A 13,775-nucleotide genomic window follows, 5' to 3' on the forward strand; every position below is an offset into this window, starting at 1 on the left:
CACCCTTCTCTTGAGTACCTCCCAGCCCCTACAAGTCAATTTGGCTTGTCACAGCATTTATAAACACGAATCCCAGCCAATTACCTTTTTTTGTGAGGATGTATCTTTTTGAGAAAATAGATATAAGTGTGCTTTAGCTTTACATGTGTTTCGGGGAAGCCTGTGATCAGTTGGTCTAATAGAAAACCTGTGAATAATAAAAATAGTTCTTGAGAAATATTGAGACAAGACCAAAACATGTATCACAGACTGCATGTGCTGCCCACCAAGTTTGAAGACTTGAATACACACATTCATAAAAAGTGCAGTACAGCCAAGACACTCTCCTCAGATTGTGTTTCTGGACAAGCCATTATTTTTACAGCAGAATTGACTGTGTACTGAAAAAATAAGTGGAAAGGCTCAGGCAAGTTAGACTAGAGAAGGTAGTGTTATTATTAAAAGGAACTTATTTAAAAAAATAATCACACAAGCATGCACATGAAAAGAAACGTTGGTTCTGACTTACTCATCCCCTAAATACCTTATTTAGGGTCAAGTCAGGTCGATCAGTTTGATTTTGTCTCTGAAAGTCTGATTCACTCTAGCAACTATGAAGGTCAACATCCAGCTCTTTGATATGTAACAGAATTGGGAAAGAATGGGAGAGTAAGAAAGGACAGCTTAATATGAAAGATGCCAATAAACTTTCATCACACTTTCTCATAGTTCAGAGCAGTGATAGCCAAGGTGAGCAATGTTAGAAAAGTGGTATTTTTACTCTGGGATCTGGAAAAAGAAAAAAGGTACAGTTAAGATCATACACTTAGACATCTCTCTGGTGTTTTCTTTTTCTTCTGAAAGTTTCTGAACTTTTTTCATGGTGTCTTTTAGGAAGCCTGTGCTGTGATATTATGTATTATTAATCCTCAGACTGTTACTGGGGAAATTTTTGTGCGTGTCAGGCTAATTGGATCTATACATATATTCAGCAGCCAAGAAAATGTAGCCCAGGGCACAGTTCTAAGAGTAGATAGTTCTGAGCTACCTTCCCAATGGAGAAGGTAAAACATGGCCTGTACGCCTGGAGTCTCAGAAAGGATTGTGTAACCTAGAACTGTAATAATGAGCATTTAATTTTCACCTGTTTCATCTGTCTGCTTATTGTTTGAATAGTAATTTCTCTTACAGTAGCATGAACAATTATTTTTTTTCATTCTGCCAAAGCTGGCACACTACTACGCTTTCTTTGTTAACCTTAAAACCATATAAGTTTAAAAAGCTAAAATAATGAAAAATAGAGTGGCAAGGGAAGTGCAAGAGATAGAGTGCTCATTGCCTGTCTAGCAGAAAATGTCCCCCATATTTTTTGGGTGACATGTAGAACAATCTAGCTCAGTGGAAGCCGGGATAGTGTTCCCATGTCCTCAGCTCCAGGAGGCTTTCCCATCCTTTAAAGCAAAATATAAAAAAATCATAGCTACCATTTCTAATAACAGTAACTGGAAAATAAATTTCACATGAACCTGAAATAGAAAAAGAAGTTTACATGAAATCTCTGCTGGGGAAAGATACCATGTGTATTGCCTAAACACAAATCAAAAGTAGGGCTGCAGTAAGGCAGCAATATTGTACATCAGTATAATACCTAACTCCAGAAAACATTGATTTAAGGATGGTAATTAAGCACTACAGTAATAGAATCAGACAAGAAAAGCACAGTTTTGAGTGTGTTAACTGCTAGCAGTCCGTGACTTCCTATTACCACTTCATTTTCTAAAATTTATCATTTTTTCACATTAGTGAGAAGTAATAGATGTTGCTCATTTTATTTTTTTTATAAAATACCCATAGGGAGAGTGAAGGAGATCTTCAGATACTTCCAAACACTTTCTGTTAATTTTAGCCCTAGAGAAGATGCATAGCTCTCTTTTTGCATTTTCCTAGAGAAAGACAGTATAGGCAATATAGGCACCTAGTTGACACCTTTTGGCAGCTCGCGATGTGGACGTGCCTGCAACAAATCACACATACAGCCTGACCAGCAGATGGGAATTTCCCCGTTACCTTTGTAAAGCGGTCCCAGAAATTGGTGCTGAGCAGATGACTGTGGGTCTTGTTTGGTTTCCTCCTCCTAGTGCTCCTGCAGCAGAAAAAAATCCAGAATTGCTGGCAGACCCGTGGCCTGCGTACGCCGCCCCGTGAGCTCCCGGCAGCAGTGCCAACCGCTCTCCCGCCTGCCTCCAGCTGCAGGCTCCAGGGACACGTTTTGGGGTTACCCTGCCAGAACAATCTTTTGTCATTTGTTATGCGTTTAAATAACGTTTCAAGGCTCTGTCTATAAATACTGATCGCTTTGTAGTACGAAGCTCTGTTTCCCAGCTTGCGTTTACCCCACGTGCCCTCCCACCGGGGCTGCTGCCTGCCGCGCAGCCCACAAGCTGCCACCGCTGCCGAGACAGTCCGTGGACTCCGAGATGTGGTTGATTGCGAGAACAAGAACGGCTGCACCGTCTGCTTCGGTTGCACAAAGAAACGCGCGTTTACCGCCTAGCTCATCGCAGGATTTTTATAATTTAGACTATTTAAACCACCGTCCTTCCTTCAGTATTCTTCATAATTCCTGTGGGTGGGAAAGCATGTGGGCTTTTAAAAGATTTTGATCGTTCCTTATGCTGCCTTCCAGATGCCCACCACTTGGTCCACATCTTGGTAGCAACCCTGGGCACATGGCAGCAGCAGACGCCTTACCAGTGTTGCAGAGAGCAGACCGATTCCTTCACATGCTGGAAAGCATAGTTCACTGTGCTGTGAGGTTTCGCATCCTTGTAGGCATCAATATTCATCTCAAGCTAAGCTGTACCCCGTTTCCCAAACCTTCTTCTGAGATATCCATCCAGGCAGTTCTTACTCTTTCAGTCATGCAGCTGGCCAAACCCACCTATGCAGAAAGGCTACCACCGAGGGCTACTCCCCCACTCTCCTTTTTTCAAGATTTTTGGTTCTACTAGAGAGTTCTGAGTACGCTGGCCCTTCCCTTCCAGTTTGCCTCAAATTTAACAAGCATACTCTGGTTCTCCAGGGTAGCAATGAAAAATTCTAAACAAACTTAATATACAAGAGGCTTAAAATAGTACTATAGTGGGAAGCTCATTTTCACATTTTGGAAAACCCACTGGTTCCTTGAGAAGAGAAACAAAAGGATTATTTTGATGGAATTTCTTTTTTTTTTTTCTTTTTTTTTTAGGAGCTCTATTCGTTACAGAGTCAACACCAGACCTTCAGCGCAATAACCCACAAGTAGCAACTTGACAGGAAAGCGACAAAGGCACAAATCGCGTTAGGAACATAAAACCTTACTAGGGATGCACAGCTACCACTGGTTCCGAGAGATGTTCTTCCCCATAATTGCAATAGTCAAATTAGTAAGAGGCATCAGGGTAGCTTACACGTGGTTCTCGTGGTGACCAGCTTAGAGATGCTTCCTAGAAGCAGTTCTCATAGAGCAGGCATTTTCACTGACAGCACTAGCCACTTTGGATATAAGTCTTGTTCCTAAATACATGACAGCAGCTAATAGTTATTACTGGGTATCCCTACCCAATTCTAAATCACAATCAAATTTTTCTCCCCCCAAGACAACTGTGGATCTCGTTGCATTTGTGGTTGTCTGTGTCATAGCAAGCTGATAAACAGCACCTCAGCCACTTAAAGAGGACTTTGGAAAGGATCATGATCGAACCACTAGCTTTATCAGCCATTTGCTGTGTCTCTACATATGCAGAGAGCTCTCATACAGTTCTGCCACTGAAACAGAGCAGGTGAGCACTCCTCAACCATGTTATTGCTAAGGCACATAACCTAGTTTAAGGCACACAGTTCAAATCGCTGCCAGAAAGTTTGGAGTGACACAGTAGAAACGACATTGGAGCAGAGCTGACAGCTCTCCCAGAAACCAGTGTTGACTGAGCTTTAGAAGCAGCGGCTGCTGACACCCCGACATGAAGGAGCAGCAGCAACTTAAAACTCAAGCCATGCCTACGGCTTTTGCCTCATTTTCTGTGAGACATCTTAACATAAGACATTGAAAGATACCCGCCTACCCCTTTAAGTCTGTAAAAATTACGGTCGTCTAGGTGGAAGTGGTCATATGCAGTTGTGGCTTCCTTTAGAGCTGTGTACAGGAATGCTAACAACCATCCTTTAAACACATCTATTCCTGTATCCCAGATGAGGAAAGACACTCTCCAGAGAAAGGACAGTGAAACCCTGGAGCCAGTTACACAGAGGCTGCAGAACCTCTGTCCTTGGAGATGCTCCCTGTGTGATTGTCCAAGGCCCTGGGCACCCCAACGTAGCTCTGCAGTGGCACTGCTCTAAGCAGAAAATTAAGACCAATTGACCTTCAGAGGTCCCTCCCAACCCAAATTATCCTACAAGTGTTTGAAACTTAATCCACTTAACCTGGCGTGTACTTCTGAACTAGATCTGCGCCCACCCTACAGACATGGGGCAGTCCTATTTTCAAATTACGGAAGAGTACAATTTGTAGAGACAGAAGGCAGTGTCTATGCATTTCACCTGTCCTCGAGCTTAGAGTGTGCTGGAGAAATTCTTCCTAAAGACTTAAAAACTGACAAAAATTAGTAGGAATTTGAAGCTTTTTTAAGCACTGCCTTTAGTATCTTCAGTATTTCTGGCTTAACAGGGTCCAGTTCAGCCTAGATCAAATTAGCAGTCAACTATCAGAGTATGTCCATTTAACACTGTAACACTTTTCAATTAGTAGAGAAATTCTAGCACTGCACTAGTACAGTTAGCGTTAACACTTACTGTGCCCCTCCTCCACTTTACTATTTGCTCTAGAACACGCTCAAATTCTCCAATACTTTTTTCCTTATTTTATGCTAAAGAACTGATCGCTTTATTTATCCTGATGACTCAGAACAAGCTGGCTTTAGCAACCTGAAACAGGAGGCAATGTTGGAAGATTACCAAGTCTTAATCATGATTAACATATATATGTTGATTTCATGGACACAATCACTTGCTAATCATATTTGCATGCTTAGAAATTTTCATTCTTTTCAGGAAATATGATGTTCTATTAAGCTGTAGCAGAGAAAAGCCACTGGAAAAAAAAAAAAATCTATTAGATGAAGGTGCTGAGTTCAACCGAGACTACTTCTAAGCCCCTGAAGCTGCAGAGGACAGTGTTACCACTTCTACATAGTAAAACCTGTCACCTTTGGATGGCAATCAGGAACCAGATTCCTCCAATTCCAGATGTATTACAGTCAACTTCCAGCAGTTGACAGCAAAGATACAGCATAACCATCAAGTCCTCAACATTCATTTCCACACAGGTTTAATCTAATCCTAATAACTTATTACAAGATTAACTTGCTATACTAAAGCAGGAAGATGAAATTCCTATAATAAAGACGAGTTATCACCTTCCCATAGGGATTCAGGGCATTTAACTCACCTTTGAAGTACTAACATAAACCACATACAAAGAAAAGAGGCTCAAAGTTCAAAGATCTGCATATTAATCAACTCAATATACATTTACTGGAAGTAAAGGCACTCCAACGCAGAACACATGATACAGTACAGACCACAACACAACGTAAAAACTGCTTTATTGATTGCAGTTAACATGTTACAATTAAATCATTATTCCAAGCATTAAGCTAGCTGCTTATAATAAGTATAAGCTGCCATTGGAGTCACATGGAATTGGACGAAGAGTTGCTAGTCACTGAGGCGTCTTGAACTGGAATCAGTTCTGCTTCTTGGGCATTGAAACGACAAGCAGCTTGTAAACAACATAGGCTGTTCCTGAATTAACAGACAGAAAAGAAGTTTTCAGAATGATAAACAGAATTCCTTTCAAGTCAGCTTGCCTTTCCCAGTTCATTCCAGAAGAAATATTGACAATAAGCAGCTGCAGTTCAAACATAACACATTTCCATAGCCACATCTCAATGATATTTTTTTTTTGGCAATTCATATTTTAGAGAAAAAAAAAATCCTTAAATACCTCTCCATAGACTGCATAAAAATACAGAAGCAGGAAAAAAAAAAAGGGGAGAGGCATGTTTGTAGAACCTACACAGACGATCATAAATTAATCGTTACTCATTCTTAAAGTAACTGAACTGAAAATCTGTTAGATCAACATATTTAAATTAGAGGCTATTACAAAATTATGTAACAAGCAATGTAAAGGTTAAACATATACAGTATCATGAAGCTTGGATATATTCTGCTAGATTTCACAGTACGTGAAACCTCAGCACAGCAAGTATCACCTAGCACTAAAAGGAGTCAGGCTAGTGAGAAAACTGATACATATATGTGCTATAATTACATTTTACTCCTCTTCAGAGTAAGCTTTCTAAGTAGTTCTAGTTTTCTCTCACATCATACATGAATTCTGAACGAGTATTCAGCCCATAGTACAATTAGTCAGGGCAAAAAAAGCCATCTGAAAAGCTAAATTTGAGAAAGCACAAATAAATACATAGTATGTCCAAATGTGGGGGGGTTTCCCCCACTCTATGTGCATTTTGCATGTTCTAAAGAACAGACTAAAGGAACTGCATAACTAATTTACAGAGGAAACACCAGTCATGTTGGAGATTGTAGAAAAGAAAAAGTATTTTAATATTAGCACATTGGAAATCGTACCAAAGCATAAATATTTTAGTGTTAGCCTTACCAAAAACCGTAAGACCCATGGTGACTCTATACAACAGAGCATCCATTAAACCACCTTTAAGATGCACCGGGATGCCATTATCCTCCTAATGGAAACAAGTGACAAAAAGAAACTATTTAAATACAGTCTTTGCAATATTGTGTTAATCAAACTAGAATTACGCAGAACAGGAATTACTTCCCCAAACTATCTCCCCAACTTCCAAAAGATACTAAACCTTATTTAGATTCCACTTTTTTTAAGCTTTCACTCTGGTATCAGGTGATACTGGGGTATCAGGTGATATACTAGGGAAGTACAGTAAATGATGTGCACATTCATTTCTAAAGCAGTGACTGGCAGATGCCTAAGCACTTCTGACGCCAGTTGCCAGTTCCCCCTCGGCTGTACAGGATATAATTACCATCCCTAGAAACTTCCCATTGTCTCCAGCACAGTCAATCCCTGCTATAGGGAGCGACAAGGGGAGGAGCCTCTACTGCCAGCTGGTGTCGTACAAGAAATTGTTTTGCTCCACCTGAAGTAAAACTCCTAGACACCAGACCCACATGATCTTTACCCTTGTCAGCAAGTTCACGCTGCTCTGGAATTCAAGCTGGCCTCCAGTGCTGGTGACCCGCAACCCAGCCCAGCTTAACTTGCTGCCCCACAAGAAAGGAATGGGAAGAAGAGATACGCCTAGAGATCTCCACCAGCAGAAACAAAACCTCTGACCTCACCCATCACCAACATCCCACTTCCCCTTGGCTCGCAATGAACACTGTCCTCCTTAGGCAGTGTCCCAACAAGACTGGCTTTCTCTTTCAGGGGAAATGAAAGCAACAAGACACAAACACTATTAAACTTGGGCTTCTAATATATTTTTTCCCTTTCACATCACTGAAGCCCAGGCTAATCTATCCTCCGTATGAAGCTACTGCTCCAGGTTATGGCTCACAGTTGGGAGTATGTTCTTGAGTATCCACTGCTTTGGCATTTGAAGAACCACTAGTTCTCACTAGGTGGCCTTATCAATCAGGAAGAGAGTAATTCAGAAATTATTTTTAAAGATTCAGTAATTTTCTAGGAGTGAATCCAATCCCTTAAGACCTTTACTGTTTTCATAACTGAGAAGTACAATAATATCATATCCTCATTAAGAATTATGGGGCTCATCTATGAGCTATGAATATAACTGTAAGATTGCAGGTTTAACTGTTCACTATACTTCTGACCTCTCACTCGCTGTTATTCTCTATTTGTTCTTAGGACATGCTCCCCAATCTTATCTCATTTCAGAGTACTTTGTCTTTATCTTTGTACAGTATCTACTACTCATAAGAAACTCAGGTACAAATCATTGCACAGGGTAAAAGAAACCCCTAAAGAGTCAGCAAGTCAAGTATGCAGGTACAAATACTCTTAATCTCTGTAGAAAATAACTGATTTCAAACACCGTAGTCATACAACTGATTTCAAGGGCTCACCTCAGATGTAAAGAGGACTTTCACCAGTTCTTTAGAAACAAAATGTATGCAGTTGTGATCTACTAAAACCTTGTTACTCTACTAACATCATTCTACTGTCAGTGCTCACTCAATACCTGAAAAAGCTTCTGCTTCTCATGAACTCTATTTTCAAATTGCCTGCGTGAAGCAGTGCTTATGGTCCTCTGGGAAATTTGGCGAAGACCCTGAAATAAAAGACAAACAGTGTTTTAAAAAGTTGACATTTTTCAGTTATATCCACACTGGGTAGAAGTAGTTTCTTTTATAAGTAAGATAGAAGCGGAAGGTACAGGAAGAAAGGAAAGTCTTTAAAAAAACAAACAAACAAAAGTTCACCAGAGCCCACTGGTTTTGAATTCAGTCAATCTTTCAATGAACTATGTAAAAGACTGACTGACTGGTTACGTAAAAAGGAAAAACTCAGGAAAATTACTTTCAGTTAAGATACAACAGATTTACGGATCTGCAGTGTAACCTTCACAACTAGCATCCTTTGGGGGGAAATCTTGACCTCTGCCCCTTAGATATCAGTTTTAGTCACCATTTGCCGTGTCTGGCTCTAGTAATGGGGACAATAATATTTAAGACAAACATACTTGTGCAGACAAGGATCTTCTGCCATAGCTGCAGTTCACCTGCTAGCCACCAACACAGGAACTCCACAGGGCTGAAGAAGGCACCCCTCCACCCCCCGAGTTTAAAGACACCCTGCTGTGTCCTAAGCTAGGATCTGTTTCCATAGTCAGATCATACGGGTGCTCCTTCGCACAGGTCAGGCCACCAAAACCAATGATCTACAATTCTTCCGATGCCTCCAACTCTGCCTTCGCTGACAGGCCAAACCTCAGAGCGAAGAACCAGCCGTACCTCTAAGCTGCCAGCAGTCTCCTTCAAGCAACACTGATAACATTGATCCCCTCCCCCAGAATTACCACCGCTAAAAACGTAGCCACGGGGCAAACATCCAGATGACGCAAGCTGCAAGTAACAGAGCCCCACACCCCCTCCCCTCACCCACCCCCCAAAAAACACGCTATAAAATTTATCTCCTCACAGACATGCTCAGCGCACCCCGGACCCCCTGACTCAGCTCCCACCCCTTCAAGTACCTAACGCTCAGCACTAGGTGGAGCGAGTGGGCCAGGACCTGAAATGTAACACTGTCGTGTGTGTGTGTGTGTGTGTGTGTCCACACACGCACCCCCTCAGCCCCTTCAGAAGCACCCGCCGTTAGCGCGGCCTGCAGGGAGTCACCAGGCGGCCGAGTCCTGCAGCCCGGCCGGGCACCGACAGCCCCCTGAGGGACCCCCGCCCGGCTCGGCAGCCCCGCGGTGGGCTGACACAGCGGTAGCGGGCTCCTTTCCTCCCTTCCCTTCCCCGGCCCGGCCCAGCGGCCTCACCAGCAGGTTCCGCCACATCTCGGCTCTTGGTCCCCTCACCTCCCGCCGGCAACAAGGGCAGCGGAAGCGGAAGCAGCTCCCCCCTCCACCCACGGTACCACAGAGGCAGGCGCCCAGAGCGCCGCCGCAAACCCTACAGCGCCGCCCCGCCCCGCCAGCTGCGTCAGTCCTCCCGGCGGAGGAGGGGAAAAGATGGCGGCGGGGGGGAGGGACAAGATGGCGGCGGTGGGCAGCGGGGAGGAGCGGGCTGGTGGGTGAGCGCGTCCCGGCCGGTCTAAGGCAGGCTATTCCCCTCCTCACACTCCTGCCACAGTCTTTCGCGGTGTCGCAGCGCAGAAAGCCCCCCGAGGCGGGGGAAGGCATCGGGAGGGGGCCGCTGCGCAAATGAGCCGTCTGCGGGCGGGTGAGGGGGGGGGGGTCAGCGCAGGCCCCGCAGCCCCTGCGAGGCAGGAGTTTTGTCCGGTGGTCGGCCCGATGGGGCGTTCGTCCCGTTTGGGACGCCCGGGAACCAGAGACGAGCTCCCCACAGAACCGCGGGATCCTGTGGCTGCCAGCCGCTTCCCTGCCTCCAGAGGAAATCCGTGAGAGAAACATCCCTCAGAGCTGCTGCGTACAGATTTTAACATCCCCTTTCATTAAAAACTTTCAGAGGTGCGGAGGGACTGGAAGCGTGTCCCGGAGGGTACCACGGTGAGTGGATTCTGTTGACACGGTCTCCCCCGAGGTCCTCTTTGGCCGTCACTGGGGCTGGATGCTGAACGGGGCAGAGACGGGGTCTGACCCAGCCGAGGGGTCTTAGACCCCTGGGAGAGATGTGGCATCCCTTGTTGAGGCACTACACAGGAAAAAACAAAAACAAAACAAAACAAACAAAAAAAAAAACCAAAAATAAAGCTGAAACGTGCACCTGCCCCCAACTCCGTTAGCAGCAGCGATATGGAGCACTTGGCCTGTGAAAAAGAGAAACCCCAACTTCAGTTTTGTGTTTTACAATATGTAATTGCAGACAGTGAAGTAATGCCAGATTTGTATGAAATGCAAGCCTATTTATTTGATTCTAAAGGAAGATTCTATTCGACCTTCAGGAAAGTACTCTGAGAAACCTGTATTTCTTCTGCATTGCAGATCTAGCCCTGTAATTGTGTGTTCTTGTGCTTCAATGTTAGGCTGAAATACAATGCTGTCAGGAACACTATTTCCTAGCTTTGCTGCAGTTGCAGTGCACTCAGTTTTTTGCATTACGCTGCTTTTGCACTGGTGCCAAACCTCATGATGAATAATGTGTGTCAAACACAGCAAATTAGTGCTCAATCTAGTATGGAAATAACAAGGATCACAACTCAAAGCACAGCATTTCTCAATCTGATGAGCTGCCCCAGAAAAAAACCTAAAAATGCAAAGATGAAGAAGTATTTATAGGTATAGTCTTAGCTGAGTAGAATATTAAAAATTCCATTTAGAAAGCATAGTCATGGAGAAATACGTGTTGTAACAAAGGAGGAAATTGGATGCATTATTTAACAAATAGTTTTCAAAGACTCAAGCAGTGCTCTTACAGAGTAATACTTGGAATACACTACTACTACTGCAAGATAATTTTCATTCATTCCTCTTGCAGTCTTTCAAGTGCATATAATATTTCTGTTCTGATTTTTATATGCTCAGTTGTATTCAGATACTGGTAAAAGGATCATAATCCCCCGAGAAATTATTACTACTTCATTTCTGCTGTGTGGACTATTTCCCGATATAGCTGAATCTGAGTTTCAGTGCTATTTGTCTGTCAAAACACTCTTTACAACAGAAAGGCCATACTTAAAAGTTGTCATGTAGGTTACATGCTAATCAAAGCTACGAGATGCCTGCTCAGAGCAAGCACAGCTGGGGTCCTCAGTGTTGATTAATTTATGAAGAAATGAAAACTTGAGTGAAAGGGAAGTGGCAACTTGCCACCTCAGGGTAAGGGTATTTCACCAGAAGCAAACTCAGACTGCTTTTTCTTAACAGGATAGAGTAACTTTTGCGTGTATTGTATTAAGAATAATAAAATTGTTAATCAAAACTCATCATTAAACAGTTTTGTTTATGCCAGAATGAAAACAGGGCTGTTAATCTATATGTTAAAAAGCATTCAACACAAAACCCCCGCATTTTACCTCTTAAACCAATAACATAAGGGCACATAAACCCTGCTAAAGAGATCACAGAAACAACTGAGTTAACATTTAACCCAACTGTGGAAGTGGAAACCCCTGGTGCAGCAGGAGAGCTGAAAATGACAATTTTTTAAACCTCCTCCTGAGTCTTGCCTGCCCACTGGTTTAATTTTTTTTTTCTTGCAAACAAAATAATTGACTAACCCACTTAAAACCTACATTGTGTATGAAGAGAAAACACACTGTATTCTATCTTAGTATAACTATTTTCCAAGTTGTATAATACAGTAAAGTTGCATTAAAAGAATGTGCTGACAGAAAGAACAAAGATTTCTTCTGAAGTTTACAAGTGTCTATTATGAAGCATACACTAACTTCAACCACGCAACTCCAGCCCTCAACAGGTAAGCCTGGGGACAATCATATTTTCACTTATTCCAAGAATATCACAGTCCAATCTTTCCCATTTTCATAACAGAATTGATGAGGTCATTAATTACATTCCTGGCCCTCTAACACTACTTAAAACTTCTCACCATTTTATTTGGCAAAATTTAGGCACAGTCCTCAGGTACAAACTTCATTACACTTGTACATAACTCTGGTATTCAGTTGGCTTGAATTGTTTCTTTTAAGTCATCTTTATCTGAAATCAGAACTCCACCTACTTTCAAAAAAAATTTTTAAACTTCTTGAGCTTCATTAATTATTGATTTATGCTTTTACTCTTCTCTATTTTATTCCCAACAGGAAATGAGAAAGATAGTTTTCCAACTTCAGACCTTCTAGCAGCAGTTGGTATAACTCAAGTGATGGACAGTATTACTTTATTTTCAAATGCAAGCTGAGCATGTTTGGAATGGGAGGCTTACAGGAAGGTAGTTTCTTATTTGAGACTTAGGTCATGTAAGGATCTGCTAATTCTTATCAGGCCATTTCATAATGGACTTTAGTCTTAATTGAAACTGCCAAGTAAGATTAGACTTCACATTTAGGCACAGAAGGCAATACTGTGATCAGAACAGATTCCATGAGCTAGAACATAGGGTATTTCTACATGAAAATACTTCTGCTGATCTGAGGAAAATTTACTACTACTACTACAAAAAAAAAAAAAAACAAACAAACAACGAACTTTTGCAGCTGGGCTTTATACCTCAGAGTCCATTTTCACACTGCTAGAAGCAACCTCTTCCATAAACTGGCCACATTGCTAAGAAGAGAGCAGGAATAAAATTAGCTAAGATTTTCACATTTTTTTCTCCTACTTTGAAAGTGAGAATTTTTGGCAGGTTGTTCAATAAATACAGACAAGTATTTGATATGTGGAACATTTTGGGGTGTTGGTTATTTTTGTGTTTGGGTTTGGTTTGTTGTATTTATTTTTAAACTCACTGACTAGGTCAATACAAAACCCTCATGAGACTGGCTTGATTTTAAGATTAACATCGCAGACCTTCCTGAAGGCCTCTGCATTGGTGCCCTCTTCATTTCTAACTCATTATAGCTAGTTAGTTCAGTTACAGGGAACAACCCCAGGCAACACAAATATCAAACTTCTACAAAAAACTAACTTATGAGGTACCAAGCATAGATCACAAATTTTTCAGGCAAGATCAGAAACCATTCTCGTCATGGGAACTTTGAGGATCGGAATCATTTGCAATGCTTCCAGATTACTCTATTGTTACACCTTGTTGTCTTCATGGGTTGCATTCCAATCAGTAACTTTTTTTTTTTTAAGGAACTGTAGGTACATTCTCCTTTAGACTTAGTCACATTTTTCCACCAGACACTCACTTCAACTCAGTCTTGGACATCTGTCTGTCTACAGACCTTGTAACCTTACTTTTGCACTGCAAGGACATCAGAGAGAAGTAACGCCTCCTGTGAATCCAGTCCAAACGCCAGCCACGTTCATCGCTCTGTTTGATGGATTCAAGCAGATACATAACCTTGCAGATGTTACTTGACCCTAGACTGTCACGGCCTTTCCTCCCACAGAGATTCTCTAAAAAAAGACAAG

At 42.2% G+C, this 13,775-nt stretch overlaps 1 protein-coding gene across 1 annotated transcript; it reads right to left on the reverse strand.

The window, feature by feature from the left end:
• Positions 1 to 5,607: 5,607 nt before the first annotated feature.
• LOC126046013 (cytochrome c oxidase subunit 7A2, mitochondrial) lies at positions 5,608 to 9,738 on the reverse strand. The gene is made up of 4 exons (XM_049817781.1): positions 9,594 to 9,738; positions 8,289 to 8,378; positions 6,707 to 6,791; positions 5,608 to 5,823 (listed from the first exon to the last, which is right to left on the reverse strand). The coding sequence occupies exons 1-4, from the start codon at positions 9,609 to 9,611 to the stop codon at positions 5,765 to 5,767; spliced, it is 252 nt and encodes an 83-aa protein (XP_049673738.1). The 5' UTR covers positions 9,612 to 9,738; the 3' UTR covers positions 5,608 to 5,764.
• Positions 9,739 to 13,775: the final 4,037 nt, after the last annotated feature.

This window comes from Accipiter gentilis, chromosome 15, assembly GCF_929443795.1.
Source record: "Accipiter gentilis chromosome 15, bAccGen1.1, whole genome shotgun sequence".
In the NCBI taxonomy this organism is placed as follows: domain Eukaryota; kingdom Metazoa; phylum Chordata; class Aves; order Accipitriformes; family Accipitridae; genus Astur; species Astur gentilis.

Coding starts and splice junctions, on each gene's coding strand:
- LOC126046013 (XM_049817781.1), bottom strand. Junction 6,792..8,288: donor AGAAGCAGAAGCTTTTTCAG/GTATTGAGTGAG, acceptor TGTTTCCATTAG/GAGGATAATGGCATCCCGGT. Junction 5,824..6,706: donor CATGGGTCTTACGGTTTTTG/GTAAGGCTAACA, acceptor CTGTTAATTCAG/GAACAGCCTATGTTGTTTAC.